The sequence below is a fragment of the Opisthocomus hoazin genome, chromosome 1 (assembly GCF_030867145.1).
Source record: "Opisthocomus hoazin isolate bOpiHoa1 chromosome 1, bOpiHoa1.hap1, whole genome shotgun sequence".
Taxonomy (NCBI): Eukaryota; Metazoa; Chordata; class Aves; order Opisthocomiformes; family Opisthocomidae; genus Opisthocomus; species Opisthocomus hoazin.
In genome coordinates, this window is record NC_134414.1 from 60,076,948 (window position 1) to 60,095,454 (window position 18,507).

The 18,507-nt window shown below is 37.2% G+C and overlaps 1 protein-coding gene across 12 annotated transcripts in view; it reads left to right on the forward strand.

Annotated features, from left to right (window-relative positions):
• Nucleotides 1-18,507, forward strand: part of GPC5 (glypican 5) — an 846,827-nt gene that overhangs the window by 127,556 nt on the left and 700,764 nt on the right. For all 12 annotated transcript variants that reach the window (XM_075423644.1, XM_075423689.1, XM_075423635.1 and 9 more), the window contains one exon: nt 7,630-8,324. In XM_075423644.1, the coding sequence (XP_075279759.1) occupies nt 7,630-8,324 (695 nt within the window). The remainder of the gene's footprint in view (nt 1-7,629; nt 8,325-18,507) is intronic.

Here is an 18,507-nt window from a genome sequence, read left to right on the forward strand (position 1 = left end):
GTTCTAACATCTCTTTATAGTCAGTGGAGAGGTCCAAGCGCTTCCAGAGAGCAGTTCTTCTCAATCAAAAGTAGGCATCTTAAGTCAGACAGATAAATCATGCCTTAGAAGTGCTTGTTTCTCTCACCGGACTTTTAGGGAGCTTCAGGTGACTGGCTTACATATTTATGTTTGAAGTTATGTGAGATGAATTTTATCTTTCTAACCAATTATTTTTCTGACCCTCCTGTCTCAACATCATTCTGCTATCAGTTCCAAATTTCATCTTTCCAAAAATACCCTTTTCATACATCTGAGATTACTTGCCTTCCTTATTTATGATGGCAAATGTGTAAAAATGCATATCATATATTATTATCAATTTATTGTCATTTTGCAAACCATGCGCAACATTTTACGTCAAGTGATTTTCAGACAACTTCATTGTATGAAGTTTTAAAGGTGTGATCCCCTGGAGTGATCTGCTTTCAACTCTGAGCATATTTCATTCCAAAGTAGTAAGCAAGATATTCAGAATTTAGAAATATTTTCCTCCAGTGAGGAAGCATTGCCTGTGAAATACACAGAATAATGCAAAATCAGAGAGAAGGTAAAAAGAATCCAAAGGGGGAAAAAAAAGGTTTTGGTAGACATCTATTTCTTGCTAGTCATTTCTTCTCCTGGCACCATACATAACAATCTGCTCTTGCTGCTTCTGAAACAGCAAGATGAATGGTCCCATCAGCATCACTATTAAAAGGGTAACAACAGACTGAAATAAAAAAGAACAGTTTTGTGAGAAAAGTGGAATCAGTGACTATAACTAGATCAAATAATAACCATGTGATATTCATTCAAGTGATTATTATTCATTCCTTCATTAATATGACATTCAATATTAAAATATCATCTATCAATGTATGATTAGGTACTTTACATTCAAATTACAACTTTGTATATTAAGTAGCAGATTCTATGGCTACATATTTTAAAATCAACAGTAGCAAATTTCACTGGAAAGCTCAAAAGGGACTTTCTAACCATTGGTGGTGATTTTCATTAAGTTGTAAAAATTAATGAAGCTCTAGAGAACTCAAAAAAAGATAACTTTATTCCAGCATTTTGTAAAAAACAAGTACAAGACTTGGAGATCACAGTGTCAGATCAGCTGAACAGGAGTCTTGTTGCAGTGCTGGGCCCCTGTTCTTGAATGTATAAATAGAAAGATGGAGAAGGAGAAGAAAAAAACAACTGGATTTGCTGATTCAGCAAGCAAATTCTGCATAGTAAAATAGTATCAGAATTATTAAGAAAAGATGAACACCACGTGATGATATTAAGTAGACTATAAAAGAAGAATGAGAAGTATGATTAGCGATTCAGACCAGCGAAAAGATGAAGCACAATCATGAGTGGAATTCATCTCACTTGTCTTTGGGACATGTTTGTCTAGATTCTTCAGCATAGTAAATTTTCAAATAAAATTTAAATGATTTGTTAAAAGAAACACTGGTTAAATTGAGAATGAGTTGCTTATGAGTCCACACGATTTTGTTATGCGCAAAAAGGAGAGCATACCTTACATATGGATCTGAGAGAATGTGCTGTTTCTCTGAATAATGTTTTAACAGCCTTTCAAAGTGCAACACTTATTTGTAGTGTAATTATAGTGATGGCTAATGCTTATAGACCAAATTATCTGTGATTGCTAATTCCTAGTAATATTCCAATTAAAACTGTCATACACCAGCTTTCTAGTTTCTGTGTTTTTCTCTGGTGCTATGCTCATGCCTCCTTGTACATTGTTCAGATGAATCAGCAGCCCTGAGCTCTCCACTGGGAGGAGTAGGATGCTGCTGGTGATGATCACACCATGATTACACCATGATTACTTAATTTTTTTTTTTTTTAGTCCTCCACATAATATTGTAAAGGGTGAGAGTTACACTATTGTACAAAGCTAAAAAAAAGCAAACCAAAAAAACACAACTAAAAAAAAAATTACAGTAGAGCTGAACCAAGATCAAAATCACAGGACATGCAAGTAACACCTGACATCTGAATATCTGAGGAATTTGCCGTTGAACACAGAACAATTTAGACAATGGTCAGCTAATTCTAATTCAAGTTTTTTCAATAATTTTTTTCAAATGGAGCTAAAATAAATTCAGAACCAAACAAGACATGACAAATTCTGAAGTCTGTTGTGATAAGTGATTGCTGTAAAGCCTGAGGTGTACCACTAACACTTGGGAACACAAAGCTGGTTGGGCTACATGTTTAATCTGTTCTGCCTGTTTTCTTACTGACTTTAGTGGTGAATCTATAATCTATGAAATGGATTAATTTGAAATATGTGTTAATGAGGAGCACTTTTAGTGAGTCTCAGATATCTTCTGCTGGCACTTATCCTTTTGATCTCTCTCCCACATAACCTTCACAGGCAATGCCCTAATGAGTTAGTTCCTTATAATTCAGGTACATGTCTTGAAGACTTTATTCTTCCTGCTCATTTTTCTGATGTGATAAATGATTAGGAGATTTTGCTGTGTATCTGGCACTGTGTACTCCTTTGTAATTACGGATAATTACACTGAATTTCCCACCTATACCTATTTCCCTATTTGATACATTTTAAACAAAGATATAATGTATCTTAATACTGGGTGGATTAAGTTCTTTTCCATAAATTTTGAATGCTTTTTGTTTGCTAGGCTGTGAACTGTACCTGAGTTCTTGACTGCAGCAGGACAATGCATGCAAGATACACTCTGTCGGACTATAAATCTTTAGTAGAGTTTGATGATTCTGGGTTATTTGTGCTACCCATAAACAGGAGGAAAACGTATGAGATCACTGAACATTAATGGAAACTGTCAACAGGATAATACTTTCCCATAGGATTTTTCAAGTCATAATAAATTCATAATATTATTAAGTTTTTAATCTTTTGCTTGGATGTAGTTATCTGGATTCCTGGTTTCATTTGTGGGATTATGGGCTGATACTCAAGGTAATTCAGACTCATCAGTTTTGGATCCCCTCTGGACTGTGAAAGGCATTCTTGCTAAATACTATGGCCATAATTCAAGGATGGATTTGAACCTGTTCAGGTATAATTTATTGAGTTCTGTATCTTACCTTGGCTAAGTGTGAATTATTTTATAATACGTAATGTAGGCTGATGATTAATACTGAATTATAAAACTTCACAACTTGTTGGCCCACTACTAATACTGGATTTTTAATTTATTAGACTGTCTTTGTGTTAAGTACTATAGATGTTTCAAAAGTTAATACTCGAGATTTAGACTATGCATTTTCTTATTTAGCAGCTTGTATAGAACATTTATCTGTGCGATGAAATGGTAAACTTAAGAAAATGTGTTTGCTTTTATAACAACATGTTGTCATAGAAATTTGTTTTAAATTAATTTTATAAGGTACCTGTAGTACAGAGGCAAGACTAGGGAGGATGAGAATTACAGGGCTGGTTTAAAATCCGGTCCAAATCCTATTTAATTCAGTGCAATATTTCCATTAAATTTGAGTAATGTCCAGGAATAAAAAGACAAGATTTCTTTTTTGTTCTCTTTGTGAGTTGTTCTAGTAAATAGGGTGTGTGTATACTTTTGGGTCCTCTTCTAAAGCCGGTAATCCACTGGACTGATACTACATTGTGGTATCTTTGTAATTTACAACTACCTGTGGCTCTCAGGAACAGAAAGACTAAAGGAAGTAAATGAAAGTTTGCAAAACCTTTTGAAGCAGTGATCTGATGGTTATTTTACATCACTTTGTGATCACTTTGTTAAATATGCAATTATCAACAAAAAATGTATGTAAGTACTGATACAAAGAATCAGTTGAATAAATGCAATACATAAAAAAGTGCTCATCTACATTTTTTTTCCTAGCCTTGTGGTTTATTCCTTCTTAGCAAAACCAGGAAGAGAGATATTACTGTTCTTTCAAAGAATTTGTGGGTTAATATATTGACAGCCCTGATTTTTTACTTAGGAGTGTACAAATCATAATTTTAAGCATAGTCAAAGAAAAAGAAAGTTGACATGTCACCCACGGTAAATGCTAGACGTTATTCACAGTAGTGCTGCAGAAGGTACCTGTAGGATACTACGAAGGTCTCATAAAGGATGGCGATAACAGGCGCTGACCCTGCAGATTAAAAAATAATTTAGTAACAACAAAAAGAGCTTGTCTCACTCATCTTGGTTAAATTTAGAATGTTTTTTATATGTATTGGATATATACTGATTGAAAACTCACTGCTTCTTTTATGTGGCTGAATAATTAAGACTGATGATGTTAGTCTGGGCCCATGAATTAAAAGATAGAGAAACACATTATTAAATCTATGATATGCTTGCAGTACTGAACCAGCATAACTTGATTTGTCATTGAAGTCCCTGAAAGTGTTGTAAATGACATAGATTGCCATCATAAGGTGTTCACAGGATCTGTTCAATATTGAAAGTAAACATACATCTGCTTTGCTGTCTGTCATTCTTCAAGCTGAGAGCAAAACAAAGCCCTGAAATAGCTTTGGTGGTTATAAAGTAGGAACCATGCCAGCAGAGTAAACCTGATTAACAAATTTTGTAAGAAATCTTGAAATGACAGCTAAACAGTATGATGCAGAAGCGTAAACACAAGTGGCCAGTATTATCATATGCTGTTTAGAAAAGCACCAATAGTCAATGAATCATGCAGCTGATTATTGTATTCATTCATCTGTGGGTTACTGGGGCAGTAGCAATGTATTTCAGTCTTGAAGGTTTGTTATTGTTTAGACCACATTGTAGAATCTATTGATTATCCATATGCTGCATGATTTATTCTTTCATCTAATATTTGTGCTCTTGGTAATAGGATATTGCAGCCACAGATTGTGACATTTTAGATCACATACTTTATGGTTTTCATCTAGGAAAATGTAATAATAAAAAATTGAGAAAGGTCATAAAAACTTTATTCATGTCATTCTAAAGATATTATTATAACATCATTATTTTACTAACATTACCTACATTAGCAAATTTCATCTGAAGCATTGGCAAAATTTGTGTGAAAGACTGAATTTGCAGTTACAAAAATAGCCATTTTCCTTTAATATTCTTCACAATTTATTATTTTAAACCATCTAAACCAAGAATCAATTTGACTTCAATTTTTGTCTTTGTTTTTCTGGCTGCTCTGAGCTTTTGTATGAAGGGTTCTTGAGTCAGTGATAAGTGGGTGTCTAGAATTTAGTTCAGTTGTCTAGGCACAGCCATCTAGTACCATTTTAAATGCAAAACATCCACACAAAGCCTGCAGATATGACACAGCACCTGCAGGATACCCATGCCCTTCTGATAAATAGCATCTACCATTGAAAATGGTACTAAACAGTCTTAGGCAACTAAATAAAACCTCCATAGTAGTATTGTGCTTTCTTTGCATTGCTTGTTCCCTCCGATAAAAGTGAGACACAATGTACAGTAGGATATTTAGGGCTGTAGTTTAGCTGTTGGTGTATGCGTGCCTACATGTGAGCTAGGTGTCCCAGCTGCCTTTGTAGCTGGTGGAGATCTCATCCTCGGTTCAATCACCTTAAAGTGGGCATCTCGACTGATCTGATATGCCCTGTCTGATATGTCGTGTCTCATCTGCTGCTCCAGAAGCACGCGGGTCTCCCATACACGTGGTCTGCAGTTACTCAGCTCTCACTTGTGCATGTCAACTCGTGGGATAAACTCAAGAGGCTTTGCTGCATAGAATAGATCTCCACTGGTGGGAGCCTTGCTGCTTCCAAGGTCCTGACTTTAGGAGTCTGACTTTTGGAACAAATCAAACCCTTTGCTGAATGATATTTGGCACGTATGAATGCTTATAGTGAAATTCACTTTAGGAGAGGTGCATGTATGTATGTGCCATAGTAATGAAAAAAAAAACACCACAAGACAAATGGGATGTACTTTCCCACTCTTCACTGTGGGCAGGCAACACTTTTTTCTTACTTGTATGAATATTAGAGGAATGGAAAAAAGAGAGAGAGCAAAATAAGTCTTGAGGATGGCATGAAATATGAAACTGAGAGTTAATAGATAGCAGAGGAATAGAGGTAATGACTCAGATTTATAACCATGTATCTCATTTTTATTGGAGAATACAAAGAATGCTTAGAACGTCTAAGCAGATTAGTTTAATGTGTCTTTGTGCTCTTTTCATAAATCATACACTTGCAAACCCACTGAAGTCAGTGATGATAATTTCACCGACCTGAACAATCTTTTTATAAGAATATAAGACGTTTATTCTTATGCATAAATGTGTAATTAAAGATATGATAGCCAGTCTTTGTTATTGTTGGTTATTATATTAAAATTATTCCGAGTGTTTTACCGTTCCTTTCAGCCAGTGAGTTAACATCAGACTTCAGACTGCTTCAGTAATTGCCTTACATAATTTGACGCTATTTGCTTCTGCCTATTTTTATCGTTACTGTTGGGACAGTACTTGATGCTTTTTCTCACTTTATTTCTAGAGAGTCCCTTTGAAAAAGTAAATGTGAAAAAATAAATACGTCAAAACTTGTAAAGTTTGAATAAATAAAAGGAAGTTACTGAGTCATAGCAGTCCAGTGGATAAAATGGGTTAATAACATGTGTTTCTATGTATTTTTATTCTCAACTCTAAGGAAAGTTTCCTTTTGATCTATATATTGCCCCTTCACCTTCCCTGAAGTGCAAGCTTCTCAGGCAGATCTAGGAAATTCCTCAACGCAAACAGTCTTTCTGTTTTGAAAACCAGCATTTTTCCTTACCTGGAAATCACAGATCAGATCAGGAGAGAACACTTCTCCAGTATACTTTAACTTGTATTAAAAACTACTCAGTGTGCTTAAGGATTGCCGGCTAACACATGAAACTAAATGGAAGTTTATGCATTCAGGCTTTACTGGTTATGCAGGTCTGGAGGCTTAGGGGAGAGCGTATCCATCCCAGTGCCCGAGGGGAGCAGTTCTGCACGGTCCATCACTTTGCTTGACCGTAGCAGTTGCCAGACCAAACAGCATTGTTTAAAAGCACGCTCTTGTGTGCGCTTGGTACAGCTCCTTCCTTTGGAAGACAAGACGACAAAACTGTTTGATCTTTTGTGAGTCCAGTTTTAGTGGAATGGAAGAGTTGTTTCAATTATTTAATGTTACTTTTTGCCCATCCATTTAGGATGGTATGAGGAGTGACTTGGAGTGACAGAGCATTTAACTTTCTGTTGCATAACGAATCGTGAGATGAGAGCGCTAATATATGTTTATATGTGGACAGATACAATAGACCTTTGTTGTATTTTGTAACTTAATAATTCAGCTTACAATTGATTTGCTTTTATATTTTTTTAGACTGTGTTTAATATATCCTGCCAAGAAAACATATGGATTATTACTTGTCTTGTAGCATGAATTGTAAGGTGTTTGCCTATGTAGAAAAGATGGTTGTCACAGTTTGTGAGAAGTTTGTGTATTCATAAATTCTAATACAAAAAATACATTCAGGATAAATGTAAGATGTCCTGATGTAATTGCTTTAAATTCTTACTCCAATTTCATATTTTTTAAACCTTAAAAATAATGATTTTCTTTTATTACAGAAACCTTTGAGATGCTTATCAGACTGGCTGAGAATTACACAAGCACACTTTTTTGCAACGCATATTGTAACACGGCTGCTGAGGCTACTGCACCTGTCCAGGAGTTTTTCACAGATGTTGGACTCTTCGTCTTTGGCGCAGACATTAGCACAGAGCAATTTGTCAACAGATTTTTTGACACCCTGTTCCCAATCGTCTACAACCACGTGATTAACCCTGGCCCGACTGATATTTCACTGGAATATGCGGAGTGCCTCCGCATGGCGAGCAGAGACATCAGGCCCTTTGGTAACGTTCCCCAAAAGGCCGTAGGACAAATGGGAAGATCACTGTTACCCAGCCGGACTTTTTTGCAGGCTCTGAATTTGGGGATTGAAGTGATCAATACAACAGATCATCTGCGTTTCTCGAAAGACTGCGGCAGAGCGTTACTGAAAATGCAGTACTGTGCCCATTGCCAAGGGTTGACTTTAAGTAAGCCCTGTATGGGCTACTGCCTCAACGTCATCCGGGGCTGCTTAGCTAACATGGCAGAAGTTGATCTTCACTGGAGGGAATACGTTCAGTCCCTGGAGGAGCTCTCAAGTGCCATGAGTGGGACATATGATGTTGAGCACGTGCTTCTAAACTTTCCTTCACTTGTTAATGATGCTCTTGTACAGGCTCGTATCAACGGACCAGAATTATTGGAGCAGGTAAGAAGCTGTTTTTATCCACTCTCGGTGCAAACATGACACTGAGGAAAGGAATATTGATAACTAATACTTCTTTGGCCATTTTTATGGTGATGAATGCATTTGTATCCAAGTTCAACGTTATTCGACAATGCGTGTTTCTAGCGCTGCCAGTTTTTATTTTAATCATGGACGTGACCTGCTAGTTTCCCATATTCTGTTCACAAGTTTATTGTCAAGTGGAGACTTAGAATTTTGGCAGCGTTTACAGTAAAGGCTTTTCAAAATGAAAAGAATTGTTGTGTGGAATTTATCTTTTCCCGTTTCCCATGAAACCATAGCTTTTCTCAAAATTTTGCTGAGTGAAAATTTCCGTTGCACAATCCAATGGAAACTTCTATTTAGAAGTTACTTACTTTTTATTTAGAAATCAACATTTTCAGTAGATGCACTGAATAGCTTTAGGTTTAACTCTACAACTGTGTCTGTAAAGTTCTGCTGAACAAGGGTGAACAATGGCACGTGTCATTAAGTTTGAAAGCTTAAACTATTAATGAGAGGAAAGTGAATTATCTGGTGAAAAACTAATTCCACAGTCTATAAAAACAGCAATGAATAATAATCTGACATTTGTGTAAATCAGAGTGTAAAATCTCAGCAATAATATTTGTTTGCAGGTTGGAAACTTGTTATATGACATACTAGGAATAATTTTTAGGAGCACAAGAAATGTTTTTCATAAACACAAGTAAACCATTTAATCACTTCATTGTTATCTTATATTCACATAAAGATAAATTTAAACAATCCTCCTTTCTCACGAGGCCTGTCTTACAGAACCTATGACTTTGCCTGTATTGTTTGCATAATTTTGTAGGTTTCAGAGAAAGTAGCACAATTCATTTCTAACATGAACTAAATCCTTCCTTACATATACTTAAGAGAAAAAGCAAGTTATGTGAGAGTTGTGTTAGCTGTGAATACATGAAGTGAAGAATTTTAAGATGCTGTCAAGGAAAATGCACGTTATTTAGCTACACATTACTAAGTAAGTTAGTATATCTGCAAATTTATGAAAGTGATATAAGTAGCAAAATTTTAATTCTTCCTATGTTGTATTTAATCCACGATATGTTTTCTAATTGTATTTTTCTCTATATTCTTATGTGCAGACTTCACTAACAATGACATATTCTGTGTTTAAAGCTGGGTCAAATGTCTTGATCTGGGGAGATGCCTTTAGTTTTACGGGGTACCCAGGTCTTTTTGGGTGTGACTGTGGTGTGGCATCAGCTGAGCTGCATTAACACTTCTAGGACTACCACACTCTGCCCCTTTACATGACTAGCTGAAGTGGCACCTTCTGCTAAGCAGCTGATATGACCTCTGACAATAACGAACTTGACCTAATATAATAAAATACAGGCTTCTTCGTTTCTTACTGAAACCCACAGTCTATTGAAATGGGTTCTTCATCCTGCTTGTAAGCAGTGAGTAACAGAGAAATTGCTGATTTCTGTGAATTTCCCATTTTATCTGATTCTTACCAGCCAGCTACATTAGCCAGAATCTCCTGCTGCTGAACTTCCTCGAGAAAAACTGATTTTTTTTAAAAAGATTTTTCACTAACAGTTTGGTTCAAAAGTGGCTCACTGATGTCTGTTTAATTCCTAATATGTTTCAGAGCTACAGTTGCCTTTTAGGGATATTCCCTGTTCTTCCTCAGATTTTTGGGGGATCTTTTTTGCCTACAGTTTTCAGGAACAAGCTAGAATAAGGACTTAAAGGCTCAAGGGAAGGGTTTCTGTTTCCTGTATCATCCTGCATCGTTTAGTTTGAGAAGTTTTAGACTGGAATTTTCAACAGTGAACTGGCATTGGCCCAGACTTAAAAATCTTTTAGCTCACTCATGTTTTCAAAAAGAAAGTTTTTATTCTCCAAAATAATATATTTAACTCAATTTTAGTAAGAAATTAAATGGGTGAAGAGCCCTGCACTCAGTCTTATGGCTTAATGAAAATTTCAGATTGATCCAAAATAAAATGCCTTATTCTGATACTCCTGTAAACTCTGTGCCTTCATTCTCCCCTCATACGATGGAAGGAATACTAAAATGTCTTATAAATGATATTTTATACCAATGTTTTTGTTAGAAAAGCAAGCGTTTACTTCTGTTGTGTTAAGATTTTCTCATATAGAATCACTTCCAAACTTTAAAAACTAAATATTTCATTGTTCACACAATTTGCATCAAATCTATGCATTTAGACATGCCTTTCACTTGATCTCAATGTTATAGTTGACTAGTCCTTTCTCTCTTTGATCCATAATTTGGTCAAATAAGACTACGATGCATTGATCCCTTGAAACATGTTGATCTAGTCAGTCAGTTCTGAATTGTGGAGTATGGCTTGAGTGTATTTCGTATGTGCCCATACATTAGGTATCAAGACCTAATTCTGACATGTAATAAATACAGACTTTCAGCTTTAAGAGGCAGAGGATATTAATTCTGTTGAAATTGGCTCATTAACATCTATTTATTTTATCTTCAGAATGACTCATGAACTGTTTCAAATTCTGATAAGCAATTAATGCATGAGTGATTCCAACAGACACAGAAAAGATGGTTGTGAGCCAGCAAATAATGGCTCGCTTAGGCACACAGCAATCTCTGCAGTTTTAAAAGTGGATTTCATCACACTAAGTACTTTTATGAGTTTTAAAGAAGGCGACAGAGAAAAACAAATCTTTAAATGTTTGAAGTATGATATATACTTATACAAATGTTAATAGGAGAATCAACAGAGTATCCTGCATAGTGATACAGGTATTTATACAGCTTTTCGTGTAATCATGGGTACATTTGTCTAAATAACTATGTGTAAAGGATTTTTTTCTACCATGTTACATGGATATCTATATTTAAATCTGATGTAGCTGGTAGGAGTTGGAACAGAAATTTGTTAGCAGACCTGTGTGTGTATGCTCATGAAAATATAAAGTAATAGAGGTTTAAGAGACCTGCATCATATAAAACAAGATCAGTATTCATTATTAGGAGGTGAAATGGGTCCGAGGCAAGGGCTGAAGCAAAAGGGGAAAGGAACAGGAGAGAAGAGAAAGAGAAAAGTCAAAAGACTTTATAATTAAATTGATCCTCCAAACTTTACATGAAACTGTTGTTCTTGATTCCTGAAGGATCAATGATGTTTGGGATTAATATTAAAGAAAAGAGATGAAAAAGAACATTGATTTAGTAGTTCATTGTGTATTCTGGGCACTGATGATTTGAGGATCTGGAGGAATATGAAGTATGTGACCATGATGTTAAAAACTATATATGCATATAAAAATGTGGGAATCAGAAACACAACAGAAAAATTTTAAATCACAGAATCACAGAATAGTAGGGGTTGGAAGGGTTCTGAAATGTCCTTATTTTGCAAGTGAGGAATTTGTACTATAGGTTTGGTAAAATTCTTATATGTATTTTTGTATGTAACATAAGCCTACAAAAATTTGGAATGGTATTTTCAAAAGCACTGTATTTTCACTGTATTCTAGCCCATGTAGACTTTTACGGGATCAGTTTTCCAAACAGTTGGAGATAACAAAAATGTCGAACTTCTGGAAGTTTTCAAGACCTTTCACTGATTTTAGTCTAATCCTAAAAGAATTTTGAAATTATACATCTTCTAAAAAATACGCATAATTATATTGTATGAAAAGAGACTTTTGTCTTACTCTTTTCTTTAACCTGTTGCTAATACTAATAAAAAATGGCATCTTTATTCTGTCATAGAGTGCTAGCAGGAAGAAATTAATAGACTGTGTTTAGGGCTTTTTTTCTTTATTGATTATTTTTACTTGAAATGACTAGCTATAAACACTTCAACAGTCAGAACTGCTGTAATATAGTGGTGTTTCAAATTTAATAGTCCCATGATGAGACATATTTACAAACAATATAAATAGATTATTTGTGGGTTTTTTTCTATGCCTTCTAGGATCTGTTTTATGTAGCTACTTTTTATTGGGCTTTTTCTAGCAAAAAGTCACACAGCCTTATTCCTTGCCATTCCATAAAATGAAATGCTGTAGAAGTGCACTAAACCAATTAATTTTTTAGATTTAAAAAAGGAATAGAAAGAACATGATAAAAAATATCTTTTCATACAAAACATACACCTGCATGTTGTAGTATAGCTGCAAATTTTATTTTTGGAAACAAGTAAGCTTGATTGTCAACAAAAGACCAGATTAACACCATTTCTAATTGCGGGAAGTGCACATGTTTCAGTACAGCTGACAGTATGTACACAGAAGTGACATACATTTATTATCAAATTTAGTGACTATTTTACTACTAGCTTATCTTGTTTTGCCTCATTAGTGGAGGAACCTTTCATCATTCTTTGATTTTGAGAACTGTGAATGCTGCATACCCTTCAGTAAAATGGTTAAGGGCTTTAACCTTAATTTTACTTCTTTGTGTTTTGTTTTCTTGTTTCACCATCGTAGCATTATTCCTATGACTCCTACCTTTGTATTTTGAAACTTTCAAAAGGAAATAATGCACATTTACTCTTGCCACCTTAATTTTCTCACGACTTTAACCTAAAATGAAATAAGAAATATACCATATGGAAGTGATGCATTCAAGAGTTTGTGATGTTTAAAATAAATATTAAAGCATTATTTTACAAATGGGAAGGTTCAAACTTGACATTACGAATCATTTCTTTACTGAGAGGGTGGTCAAACACTGGAGCAGGCTTTCTAGAGAGGTGGTCAATGCCCCTGTCACTGTTTAAGAGGCATTTGGACATTGCCCTTAATAACATGCTTTAACATTTGGTCAGCCCTGAAGTGGTCAGGCAGTTGAACTGGGTGATCATTGTGTATCTCTTCCAACTGAAATATTCTATTTTATTCTAGTCTAATCTATTGTAAATGCTTTTATGAAGTGGCATAGACTGAAAATCAAAGCCTTGGTTAAAAAGAAACAAAAGCTCTACACACAAGAAGAATTAATTATGTGAAAACATAGTTTTACAGCCTAATTTACTGTATATACTAGAGTAAAACTGGCAATTGTTATAGAATAACCTAATCATTTATTTTTTTATAAATTAAGCAAATTACAAAATTACACAGCATTGTATAATTTATGACTGCTTTGGTTTATTACCCATATTGTTTATATTTAAACTGCACAATATATTTTTCTATTGCAAACATTCTAGGTATACTTTATCTGATTGGAAATAGGTATGTTTAGACAAATATATAGCTGGCTCTTCCAAACAGCTGATTGCATTTGTCTGTGATTCATCTGCTGCTGTGTAGACAACTTTTTCCAGCATTTGCAGAATGCAGAGGCATGCAGATGGCATCATTCTGAGGGAGTTCTCCAGTGCTGCAGTAAAAGAAAAGCAACTGGAGAGCAGGGAGAACTTAGCATATTAAAATCCCAGACTTCCTTCTTTCATGCTTCTACATGCTTCTGCTCCTTCATCATGATTGCTACGATTACCTTGGAGGATCAGTCACTCTCCCTTCGTAAGAGAGCCCTGTGTAACCTAAGGCTCCAGGTGCACTTGGCATGGGCAGAAAGGGAGGCACTGTCAGTGCTGGACGCAGAGTTTTGTGCCTCAGGATGGCCCGGTATGGACCACTGACCTAGCTCCGCTAGCTCCTCCCAAACTTTGGTCCTATTGCCAGTAACAGTCAGGGAGGCAGCAGGGAAACAGGATGATTAACAGTGCCCTTACTTCTGGCATCAAAACAGCCAAACTACTCTGTGTATGTGTAAGTATGTACGTATGCCCATGTAGTGAATATGGTGGATTGCTGGCTTGCAGTTTCTCACTGGGAAAGAAAAAAAGGCAAATTTAAAGGAGGATTATCTCTGAAATGAGATGCAGAGGGATGGTGAGAAAGGGAGTGGGAGTAAGGCTGAGGGAAGTGGATGGGGTCCTGGGTATGATTTGCAGGTCCCCCCTGCGCTATCACCCCTCTGTGCTTTACAGGGTTAGGTTTCAACAGCAGCACAGGAGCCAGGGCACTGCTAGGTTTCACTGTCAACAGCACCCCATAGCTTATCAAGAATGCAGTGTACATTCCAGGTGGGGTAAGTTGGAGCTGTTTTTAAGCACCTCATTGACATCAGCAAGGAAGAATGTGTCACTGGCAAGAAGTCTGTGTCACCATAGGGGAGGGCAGGAAGGCTGGGCAGTTGGTAACAGGAGGTCAGCAGAGTACCCAGCACCAGGATCCCACTGCCAGGCCAGACCACGCTGCTTCTGTGGGGGGATGTAGACAGTGCTGCTTTCCAGTGAAGAACCCCCACCAAGGACAGACCACAATCTTCACGGGCAGAAACCACGTGATCTGAAAGATACAATAGCTCAGCTGTATTACATCTTCCTCTTCTTTAGCTATTCCTCTCATTTTTTCAGACTGTATGCAATACAAACTACTTTGTCACTTGGCTTTTGACCTGTCTCTCTACCTGTGCTGTTTCCTTTAAAAGCAGACACCTTCTGGTTGTTTTCATGCCTTGTTTCCATGGCAAAATGTGTGACATTGTTCTCTTGTCATCCAGTGTACCAGCTCTTGAGTAACATTGTGCTGCTGCTGCTAGGGCTCTGCTCCAGCGTCTGCTAGGACTGCAGGGGACAAAAGTCCTTGTTGAATCTGTCCCTGTTCACCCTTTCTTACTCGTTCTGAGTAAGACAAAAAGGTGATTGGTAGCAATCAGCATGGATTTATGAAGGTTAACCATACTTAACCAACTTGATATCCTTGGTAGGACAGCCAACTTGACGGGATATGGGTAGAGCAATGGATGATGTCTACCTCATTTTTACTAAAGCCTTTGCAGCTGTCTCCTACTACATCTTTTAATATAAGCTGATGAAGTGCACAGTTAGGAGGACTGAAAATTAGATGAGTGGCTGGGCCCAGAGGAATGTGATCAGTGGCAGAAAGTAAAGTTGGAGGCTAGTCACTAGTCACTAGTGCTGTACCTCAGGGTTTAATACTGGGTGTCCTGGTTTTGGCTGGGATAGAGTTAATTTTCCTCTCAGTAGCTGCTGTATTTTGGATTTAGTACAGAAGAATGTTGCTAACACTGATGTTTTCTTGTATTCAGCTAATGAGCAGTTGTGCAGGAGCTGGGAGGGAGCATAGCCAGACAGCTAGCCCAGGCTGGCCAGTGGAAATATTCCATACCATAGATGTCATGTTCAGTTTGTGAAGGAGGGTTGGCAGGGGAGCAGGAAGCTCTTGGCTCTTCTCTTTTCTGAGAGTTTGAATCCTTTCTTGTCCGGGAGTTTGAATTTTTGGGGGACTTTAGTGAAATTTGGGATTTCCAGGATTCTGTGATTACTGCTCAGGGACTGGCTGTGAATCGGTTGTCAGGTGGTGAGAAAAATTGTATTGTATATAGTTTGGTTTGCATATTCATTATTATTATTAGTAGTAGTAGTATTAATAGTAGTATTTCCTTTGTTGCCTTATTAAACTGTCTGTATCTCATCTCGTGAGTTTCCCCTTTTGCCCATTTTTCCTCCCCGTCTTGCTGGGGGGGAAGAGGAGGGGTGAGCGAGCGGCTGTCTGGTGTTTAGCTGCTGGTTTCCAGGTTAAACTGGAACACTGGCGTGAATACTCTTTAATGTCTTCATTAATGGGCTGGGTGAAGGGACAGAGTACACCCTCAGAAGATTTGCAGACAGTATAAAACTGAGAGGAGTAGCCGATACACCAAATGGTTATGCCCTACGGAGGGACCTTGGCAGACTGAAGAACTGGCCTAAGGGGAATCTCATGAAGTTCAACAAAGGGAAATAAAAAATCCTGCACCTGGGGAGGAATAGCTCCATGCACCAGTACATGCTGGGGACTGACTGACTGGAAAGCAGCTTTGCGAGAAAGGACTTGGGGTCCTGGTAAACACCAAGTTGAACATGAGAAATGCCCCTGCACAGTAGAAGGCCAACAGCCTGCTGGGTTGCATTAGGCAGAGTGTTGCCAGCAGTTTGAGGAAGATGATCCTTTCCTTCTGCTCAGCACTGATGAGGCCACATCTGGAGTGCTGTGTCCAGTTCTGGGCTCTGCAGTATGAGAAAGATATGGACTGACTGGAGTGCAGCAACAAAGATGATTAAGGGATTGGAGCATCTTTCATATAAGGAGAGGCTGAGAGAGATTCTGGAGAAGAAGAGGCTCAGAAGAAATCTCATCAATGTGTATAAACACCCGATACGAGCCAATGAAGAGGAAGGAGCCAAGCTCTTTTCAGTGGTGCCCACTGACAGGACAAGAGACAATGGGCAGAAATTAGAAAACGTGAAATTCCATCAAGCAGGTTGCCCAGAGAGATTATGGAGTATCTGTCCTTGGAAATATTCAAAACCTGATGAGACATGAACCTGGACAACCAACTGTAGTTGACCCTGCTTGAATAGGGATGTTGGACTGTATGACCTCAAGAAGTCCCTCTCAACCTAAACAATTCTGTGATTCTGTGAAATTACTTAGAAAGTGGGTGCATCAGGGGAATATTCTTACCAAGCAGCCAACCATCTTTAAATCAGTATCTGTGGTGGGCTAGGACCCACACACAGACATCATGGACAAGGCAGGAACCTATCGTGGTCATGGTGTTCTTCTTCTAGTGCAGAATGTGGGCACTGATGAACATTGCCATGCAGAGTATTGACTACCATGGCATGCTGGTAAAACTGACTCTGCATAAGACAGTACGCATTGTCTATTTCACAGATACTTGGTCAAAGCAAAAGTGAATCAATTGCCTCTCATACAGTCTCAATGCCTGGATGAAATTCCTCAGATCAGAATGATAAAAATTGAGGCCAACAGAGTGATAGCCCAGAGGTTCTCAAAGCAGTTGGTCACAAAGCTGTATATCAACTATATGTACTCTTGTTCTTGAGAGAAACAGTGGATGAAAAATGAGCCTTGTTTTAGAGTTTGCACAGATACAGCCTAAACGTGGTGTTGTGGGAAAATTATCTTGTTCCTATCACCAAACTGTCTTAACTGGCCTCAGCCTTGTACTCCTTTAACTTTCAGCAAGTGTGCATTCTCATTACCAATTTGTAAAAGATAGACCCCAAGTGAGCAACATGCCATATAGTTCTTTCATACGTAATTTTCAGCAAAGCAGACTTTCGAATAAAATTGTAGAGTTCTGTCTGAAGCTTTTGGCATATGTCGCTGCCATCGTTACTTTGCTGAATTTAAGTTACTTGATAAATTGGTGAATTTAAATTACTTCACAAGATCGATATAAACTGATTTGTGGAAACTGCTGAACAGTAATTGGATTTAAAGTCCTCATCTTTTACTTGTCTGTATTCTAATATCATTGTGTTCTAAAGGAAGGTTTGATATGTAACCCAACATGCAGCTGAACACCATCACTTTCTATTTCTTCTCCATTCACACATATGCATCCAGCTGTAGCTGTGAAAAACTGTGGTGCTTGTATAATCTAGTATGGCAAATTTTTATACATCAATCTTTTTTTTTTTTAATGTAGTATGGAGTAAATGTACTTCAGTCATGATCTTTGTCTAATTCAGATTGTTCTGGAGTTATATTTCACTTCCCCATTGTTTCAAAGTGGAAAAGCACATTGCTTCTGTCAAAAGGTTTTCTTTCGTTCATCAGAAAAGAGAATGTAGACCTTTGAAAAGAGAATGAAGACCTTTGAAAAGAAAGCGAAAATAAACAAAGCAAGTGTTTATGGCTTGTTTGTAACTAATGAAAAGTTGTTTTCACTGAATAGAAGGCTGTCTTCCTACCTAAACATACCTAGTGGTTTCACAGCTCTTCCCAGCTTTTCTGGTTTGATCCATCCTTGCTATATATTTCAATAGCTTGCACTTACTGAGGTTGGAAGTATCACCCTAATTTCTGTAGTCGTGTCCTCTATACTACACACTATATACTGCCACTATAAGTGCCTATGCTGTTTTATGGATTTTATAACCAAAAATGGTGTTTTCCAAATAACAAAATCTCTGCTACAACATTTAACATAACAATAGTAGTAAACACATCCCGGACCATCTCATGTATGTTGGAATCCCTGTTGTAAGCGCTGTGCTGCAGAATTCTGCCAAAAATCAGTGTCCTTTTCCAGTGCAATTGGTCTACTTGCTTTTAATGT